General features: G+C 50.4%; 1 protein-coding gene across 1 annotated transcript; it reads left to right on the forward strand.

The window, feature by feature from the left end:
• The first annotated feature begins 3,989 nt into the window (after positions 1-3,989).
• CCDC182 (coiled-coil domain containing 182) lies at positions 3,990-4,451 on the forward strand. Its single transcript, XM_065910046.1, has one exon. The coding sequence runs from the start codon at positions 3,990-3,992 to the stop codon at positions 4,449-4,451; it is 462 nt and encodes a 153-aa protein (XP_065766118.1).
• Positions 4,452-7,886: the final 3,435 nt, after the last annotated feature.

A 7,886-nucleotide genomic window follows, 5' to 3' on the forward strand; every position in this document is an offset into this window, starting at 1 on the left:
GGCAAGCACAGGTCTGTATTGTAAAGCTTCTAGGAGGAGAGCACTCAGAGCATGTCGCATTGAGTCGGCCCTGCTGAGGGCACCCTGAAGGTTCAGGGGCTCCCGGGCCTGGGGTCTTCTGCTGACAGAGCAAGCGTTTGCTCCCGACCTCCGCCGAGGCTCGCGTGGAAACACGGTCCTCCCCGCCAGCTCTGCGTGCAGAGAGATGAACTGAGACCTCATGAAAAAGCACCAGGGAAGTTGAACAAATGCTGTTCTTTCTTAACCCTTACTACTTTTCTTTCACAGCACTGGTTATAACTTCTACCATTCCCTGTGGGAGACAAAGAGGCAGAGCATCCAAGTCAGAGAGAAAGACAGACAAGCAGAAAAACACTCAAGCCAGAAGACAGACACATACTTCCTGTCACTGAGTCAAGAAACATGTATTGAGAACCTGCTATGTGCCTGACCTGCACACACGCCCCCTAATTAATGCACCAGGAGACCAGAGGCTGTTACATCATCTCCCCAGGCCCCCATTTGGGTCTTGTTGCTGTTACTGTTCAGTCATTCGACTCTTTGGGACCCACTGACTGCAGCTTGCCAGGTCTCCCTGTCCTTCACCATCTCCTGAGCTTGCTCAAACTCATGTCCAATGAATTGGTGATGCCATCCAACTATCACATCCTCTGTCGTCCCCTTCTCCTCCCGCCTTCAATCTTTCCCAGCATCAGGATCTTTTCCAACAAGTCAACTCCTCGAATCAGGTGGCCAAAGTACTTCAGCTTCAGCATCAGTCCTTCCAATGAATATTCAGGGTTGATTTCCTCTAGGATGGACTGGTTTGATCTCCTTGAAGTCCAAGGGACTCCCAAGAGTCTTCTCCAGCTGGAGATCAAACCAGTCCATCCTAAAGGAAATCAACCCTGAATATTCATTGGAAAAACTGATGCTGAAGCTGAAGCTCCAGTACTTCGGCCACCTGATGCAAAGAGCCAACTCATTAGAAAACACTGTTATGCTGGGAAAAGATCGAAGGTGGGAGAAGAGGGTGACAGAGGGTGAGATGGTTGGATGGCATCACCAACTCTATGGACACAAGTTTGCATAATCTTGGTGATGGACAGGGAGGCCTGGTGTGCTGCAGTCCATGGGGTCACAGAGTCGGAGAGCGACTGAGCAACAACCACCAGCACCGCAGTTTGAAGGCATCAGTTCTTCAGCGCTCAGCCTTTTTTGTTGTCGAGCTCTCACATCCATACATGACTACTGGTAAAACATAGCCCTGACTATACAGACCTTTGTAGACAAAGTAGTGTCTCTGCTTTTCAGTAATGTCTCTGGGTCTCAGGTAGCTAAGAGAGGTGCTGTTTCTGCTCAGGCCAGTAGGTGTCATCATGTCAGAGGAAAAACTAGGGGCGCTGCAGGGTTTGACGGACGTCTCTGAGCAGAAATTCTGTTTCATCTTGTTTCTGAGAGCCTTTTACGTGCAGCTGCAGCAGGCGGGGCACACAGTGATAGATGTGCAGCCTCTGTCCTCCTGGGACTTATTGCACCGTCAGGGGCCTGGAGGGACAAGGTCACAGAATGAGCGGGGGTCTGTAACAGGCTGGAAAAGTTTAGAGGAAGGACTGTGTGAGTCTTAGCGCATCAGAGACTTCACATTACATCAGAGGGAACAGATGCAGAGAGGAGTGCTGCCTGACCTACGCTCATACTCCAGGTCCAGACTCCAGGTCGCCTGGCTCCTAGAGCAGGGCCCTTTCTTCTGTACATTGTGTATCAATAACTGGTGCTGCCCGATCTTGAGACTCAAAATTCCACTTTAGTTTAGCCATGAACCTCCCTACAACGTGCCGCCTCTGATACCTACTGCCAGACTCTCTCGATGGATCCGTCTTCCTCCTGGAGAAGACCCATGCCCTCCTCACAGGTCCTGTGGTACAGGAGTTATCTCACTTGCACACACTCATGAAGGATCCCTGTATGCATCTCTTTCAAAAGACATCACGCTGGTAGCTCGGAACCAGTCTTGTCAGCAACAGCTATAAATTAGAAATCAGAAACAACTATAAATTAGAGTTTTTTGTTTTGCTTTTTTCCTCCCAGAGAGCACCGCCGCCACCCCCCCCCCCCCCGCTAATCTGCACACCACTGAATTAGTATCCCCACTTTATAGATGAGGAAACTGAGGCCCAGGGAGATGAGGCAACGCACAAAGATATGCAGCTTACTGTAGGTGGTGGAGCTGAGACCGCCAGCCCAGGGGATGTGATGCTGGAGCACACAGAGATGGCAGTGCCAATAGGGCTCAAAGTCACTTGGACGTGGAGGGGTGCGGGTTTCTCAAGTGGGCACTGATGAGGGGGCTGCCCTGGGCTAGTCTCATCAGCCTGACGGCAACACTGGAACAGGAACCATTTTGGGTGAAACCATCTTAGTCCAGCTTTGGGTGGGCTGAATTTGAAGCAGGCTGTTGGAAAGAAGGAGAGGCCAGGTGAGAAGTCTGGGGAAGAGACTGAGGTCTGCAAGACGGAGGGTTCTTCTTGACCAAGCCAGTGTCCTTTCTTACAATCGACGGGTCGGAAGTGGGAGGTTCACCCGTCTATATGTTTTTCCTCATCTTTGCATTCAGGCAGGATCTGGCAGGGCAGGGACAGGGGGGCCATGCGCCCTGGCTCCCACGCATTCCCTGGTTCAGGTGTATGGTGAAGGCACAAAAGGGACTTGCTGAGTGAATGAATGAGTGACCAATTTTATCCTGAATCAGCTCTGCTGAGGACCACCCATCACAACCTGAGTATACCTCTGAGATTATTGAGAATTCTGCCGTCACTATAGGAGTATGGATTTGGAATCAGAAATTATTTTTCTAGAGATTATAATATGAAGTGAAGTAAATCAGAGGACAGGTATCACGTGATATCACTTCTATGTGGAATTTAAGGACTTCCCTCAGACGGTAAAGAATCTAGCTGAAATGCAAGAGACTCAGATTCGATCCCTAGGTAGGGAAGATCCCCTGGAGAAGGGAATGGCAACCCATTCCAGTATTCTTGCCTAGAGAATTCTAGGGACAGAGGAGCCTGGTGGGCTACAGCCCATTAAGTCACAAAGAGTAGGGCACAATTGACTGACTAACACACACACACATATGTGGAATCTAAAAAAGGACACAAATGACCTTATTTACAGAACGGTAATAGAGTCACAGACATAGAAAACAAACTTACGTTTAGCACAGGCGATGGTGGGGAAGGAGGAGATAAATTAAGAGCTTGGGATTAACACATATATACTATAATATATAAAATAGGAAAACAATAAGGACCTACTGAACAGCACAAGGAACCATATTCAAGATCTCATAATAATCTGTTATAATGGAAAAGAATCTGAAAAAAATATGTGTGTAGCTGAATCACTTTGCTGCACACTTGAAACTAACATAATATAAAATAATCGTACTTCCATTAAAAAAACTACTTTTTTTCTTTCTTTCCTTTTTTTTTTTTTTTAGCATTTTAGGGCTAGAAGTGAGATTAAGTATCATCTCTTACAATGTCCTTGCTTCACTAGTGAAAGCCCAGAGACCCTTATGAGACCACCCAGGTCCCTTGCTGTGTAGGAGAGTACCCGCCTGGCCTTCCTCCAATCAGCTTACTTTACTGCCCCGGGCCTCCGTGTGTCCCAGGACAAGACAAGAACAGATGGAGCTCCGGTTCCGGAAGGGCAATGAGTTGATGAAGATCCGTATCTTCGGGGACACAACTAAATACTTGGGTAGATGAGCAAAGCCCAGGATAACCAAGCCAGGAGGCTACAATATGCAAAAGAGCAGATTGCGCCCTTCCTCCTGATTGGCTGGAGGGGCCCTGATGTCACAATAGGTGGGGTTTCTCCATTCCAAAAGATTGTCTCCGGCCAAAAGGAAAAAAAAAAACAAGAAAATTCACTGACCTGGCTAGACCCTAGCTCCCTCTCTTTGTCCAGAGGGAGGCGGCACCATGGAGCCCCCCTATCAGTCCGGGTCCATTCTAATGAAGGTGAACACCTTACACGGGAAGAAGATGGTGGAGAGCGGCCTCCAGTCTGGGGACTTCTCTCTGCCCCCGTCGTGGTCCTCCAGCCTCCTGCCGCCGGCCGACCTCGAGATCCTGCAGCAGAAGGTGGCCGGGATGCAGCGCGAGCTGGAGGACTTCAAGAAGGAGGCACTCAGGGCCATTCGCTACCTGGAAGACGCCTTCTGCGAGATGAACGGGGCCCTGGTGCAGCAGGGGGAGCAGGCGGCCCGCGTGAAGCAGCGGCTGCGGGAGGAGGAGGACCGGGGCGTCGTGCGGAACAAGGTCCTCACCTTCCTGCTGCCCCGGGAGAAGCAGCTCCGGGAGCACTGCAAGCGGCTGGAGTTCCTGCTGCTGGGCCGGGGCCGCGACCCCCTGAGCATCCCCAGGAAGATCCAGGCCAACTGAGGCCCCTCCGCGACGAGCCGCCGAGCAGCCCAGTGGAAGATGCTTTTAGCTAGAAGGACACATCCCGAGTCCTGGTCCGTTTGCTCCCCTCCCCCACCCCCTCTCTGCGGCTTTCCTTCTGCCTAAATAACACCTTGCTGAGAGGCGAAAAGACCCGTTATGTTCTTTCGGTGAAGCTCTGTCTATCCAGCAGCACCCAAGAAAGAGGCGCCCCAACCCTAAGTCGTTGGAAGACACCTGTAACTTCCCCCCTTTAACGGTTTTTCTCTTTGTAATGGTACTATTGCTCAAATGTATAACATGTTTTTTTTAACCTTCTTAAACTGACTGTGTGGAACAGATGTAACTTCTTTTAATGACTGCAGACTCCGTGACTTGTTACTTCACCCACAGTCTGCTGAGAGTGCTCAGATCGTCCACCGAGCACAAAGTGGCCTCAGGTTACTTCTGTGGTTCTTATCCTCGCCTAGCTGGCTTTCCCACCTGCTTTCACGGTCAGGCCATCCTATGTCCCTTTGCCCACCTCTGCTTCCTCTCTGTTTGGTCTGCAGCTGGGCCTGCGGGATCCACAAAGGGAGTTAGGCTCCGAATGAAATGGCAGCCCACTCCAGTATTCGTGCCTGGAGAATCCCGTGGACGGAGGAGCCTGGTAGGCTCCAGTCCATGGGGTCGCAAAGAGTCGGACCCGACTGACCGACTTCACTTTCACTTCACTTAAGCTGGAGTCAGATGAGCTTAGCACGCGGATGAGGGAAAACCTAGAAGGTGGGGCTATAAAGCCGTGGAGCTGGAATTGCTATGAAGTCCCCTGTTCATCAGGAGATAAACCCTGATACACAGCAGCCCACTTACTCTGACAGAGTAGTAGTGTTAGTCGCTCAGTCATGTCTGACTCTTTGCGACCCCGTGAACTGTAGCCCACCGAACTCCTCTGACTGTGGGATTCTCCAGGCAAGAATACTGGAGTGGGTTGCTATTCCCTTCTCCAGGGGGTCTTCCTGACCCAGGGACTGGATCTGGGTCTCTTGCTTTGTAGGCAGATTCTTTGCCATCTGAGCTACAGGGAAGTACGTACTCCTGTAGGCCGCGTTAGAAGCGAGTGGTATTGCCCTAATTGTGCAGGGTGGGAAGCTGACCCCAAGAAGGTTAGTCCTTCCCCTAAGGGCTCCAGCCTTGAGAGTTCAAGGTCACTTGAGCTCATCTACTGTCCTGCTGCCCTCCCCCCGCCCCCCACCCCGGGAATAATATCAGGCTGTCATGGACCTGTTCTTCTGGAGGGTTGAGATTGTCACATCTGTCCTTTGGGTGCTCCTTCGCTGTCACTGTGACTTTTTTTTTTCAATAAGGCTTTCTGTTTCATCCAGTCATATTTTCTCTGGTCCCCCAAAACTTGGCCATGTGGAGGGACTCTCCCCTTAAGAGCAGAAGGGAGTGCCTGACGGCCAGGTCAGCCCTTGAGCAGAGTGGGCCTGTCCTTCCAGCTCAAAACCTGCAGCCCGGGCCGTGTCCACTGACCGTCCAGCTCAGCTCCGGCCTCCCTCCTTTCTTCCATAGAATCTCTGCAAACAAGGTTTGAAGATTTGCAACACCCAGGCTGATCTTCAGAAAAGGACCCCGTGCCCGATCCATTCTTCATGGTGACATCATCTATTAACCATGTACCCTGAAGGGCTGCAACCCTGTACTAACTTTCGTTTCCACTTTGAAAGGTGTCCCTGAAGTGGTAACAATAATGTTAAAACCAGTAAGATTACTGCCTGTACTGCTAATTTACAGTTACCAAGAATATGATATAGTCAGGGCACCAGGCTTGGCCCTTTGAAGGTGGGTACTAGTATAACCTTCACCTTAGGATTTTGAGAAAACCAAAGCTCAGAGAGGCTCAGTAACTTGCCCAAGGCCACACAGCTGATAATGGATAGAGTTAAAATTTGAAGCTAGGAATGTCTAATGCCAGAGGCTGTGCTTTTCACCACTAAGTATTATTTTTGGAGGCTACATGCTTCTTGAATAGATAAAATATGAGTGTACTGAAATTGGTGAGGAGAGGAAAGATTAAAAGGTTTTGGCAGTGGGGTGTGGGGGGATCCTGTGCCCTTCGGCCTTGTAGGGGATGCGCGTGTGTGTTTACAAATGTGTTTGAGAAGGAGAACTTGACTGGACAACCTTAAGAGATTTAAACAATCAGCTGCCCTGTGCAGAGGAAAGTGGATCTAATGTAAATCTTGTGGAAAAGGGGCTGAGGCTCCTGCACGTTCAGCTTGTAATTGGCCTGCTCAGAGATGACAGTGATCACGGGAATCCTAAGACGTGGCGAGGGGCTGCCCATGACTGGTGCCCGTCTGACCACACCCGGGAGGGTCTGTGCTTAGTTCTGGCCCAGTGTTTCAGAGCGTCCTAGACAGCCTGGACGGCCCCCTCAGGAGATCCTGAGGAGTGGGCGTGATTGAAAGACCTGGGGACCTTGGCTGATGAAGTTCGAGGGGACACCTGATCACGCCCTTCCAAACACAGGAAGGCCTGACTGTATCCAGGGCTTGAGGAGCTGTGAAATATCACCTCTCTGTCTCTGCCTCCATTAGGAACCAGTTGACCGGTAGACCCAGGAGCCAGGCAAATGGAGATAACCTTTATTGCTGATATAGCTGTTCAAGAAGGCAGTTTACATATGTGAAATAGATCACCAGTCCAGCTTCGATGCATGAGACAGGGCACTCAGGGCCGGTGCACTGGGACGACCCTGAGGGATGGGTGGGAGGGGGGCTCAGGATGGGGGACCCATGTACACCTATGGCTGATTCATGTCAATGTGTGGCAAAAACCACTACAATACTGTAAAGCAATTAGCCTCCAATTAAAATAAATAAATTAATTTTTTAAGAAAGAAGGCAGTTTAGACTCTGTGAGCCAGGGGAGCTGGCTGAGGTCTTAGCCCTGAACCTGACGTGGTCCCCAGGCACAGGTGTACACAGATGTGGACATCTTCCTACTTCCGTAAACTGGACAGTGTGGCTTCTCTACAGACGAATGACTCAAGAGAGGAAGGGGAGAGCTGTGCAGGAGCTGACCTTTCTCCCAAATCCTCCAACTCAGAAAGTTGCTTTGCGTTCCTGGGGAGAGGTGTGGCTGAAGGGAAGAGAGCCAAGAACACTGCTAGCGGGGAGCTCCCTCCGTAGCAAACGAGGAGTGGGAAATACGAGCGTCCCTCCTAACAGCAAAAGGGTTAGCCTGAAGCCATATAGTTCCATAGTAACAGCAGGTGGATAACACTGGGTGTTATCCCGTGGTCCCGTGGCCAAGACTCTACCCTCCCAGTGCAGCAGGACTGGGTTTGATCCTTGATCAGGGAATTAGATCCCACATGCTGCAATGAAGACTGAATATCCCCTGTGCTGCAATGAAGACCAGTAAAGTAAATAAACTATATTAAAAAAA

This window comes from Muntiacus reevesi, chromosome 18 (genome assembly GCF_963930625.1).
Source record: "Muntiacus reevesi chromosome 18, mMunRee1.1, whole genome shotgun sequence".
Taxonomy (NCBI): domain Eukaryota; kingdom Metazoa; phylum Chordata; class Mammalia; order Artiodactyla; family Cervidae; genus Muntiacus; species Muntiacus reevesi.

Bases quoted from the DNA above. Each gene is read 5' to 3' on its own strand.
- CCDC182 (XM_065910046.1), top strand. From the start codon at position 3,990: ATGGAGCCCCCCTATCAGTCCGGGTCCATTCTAATGAAGGTGAACACC.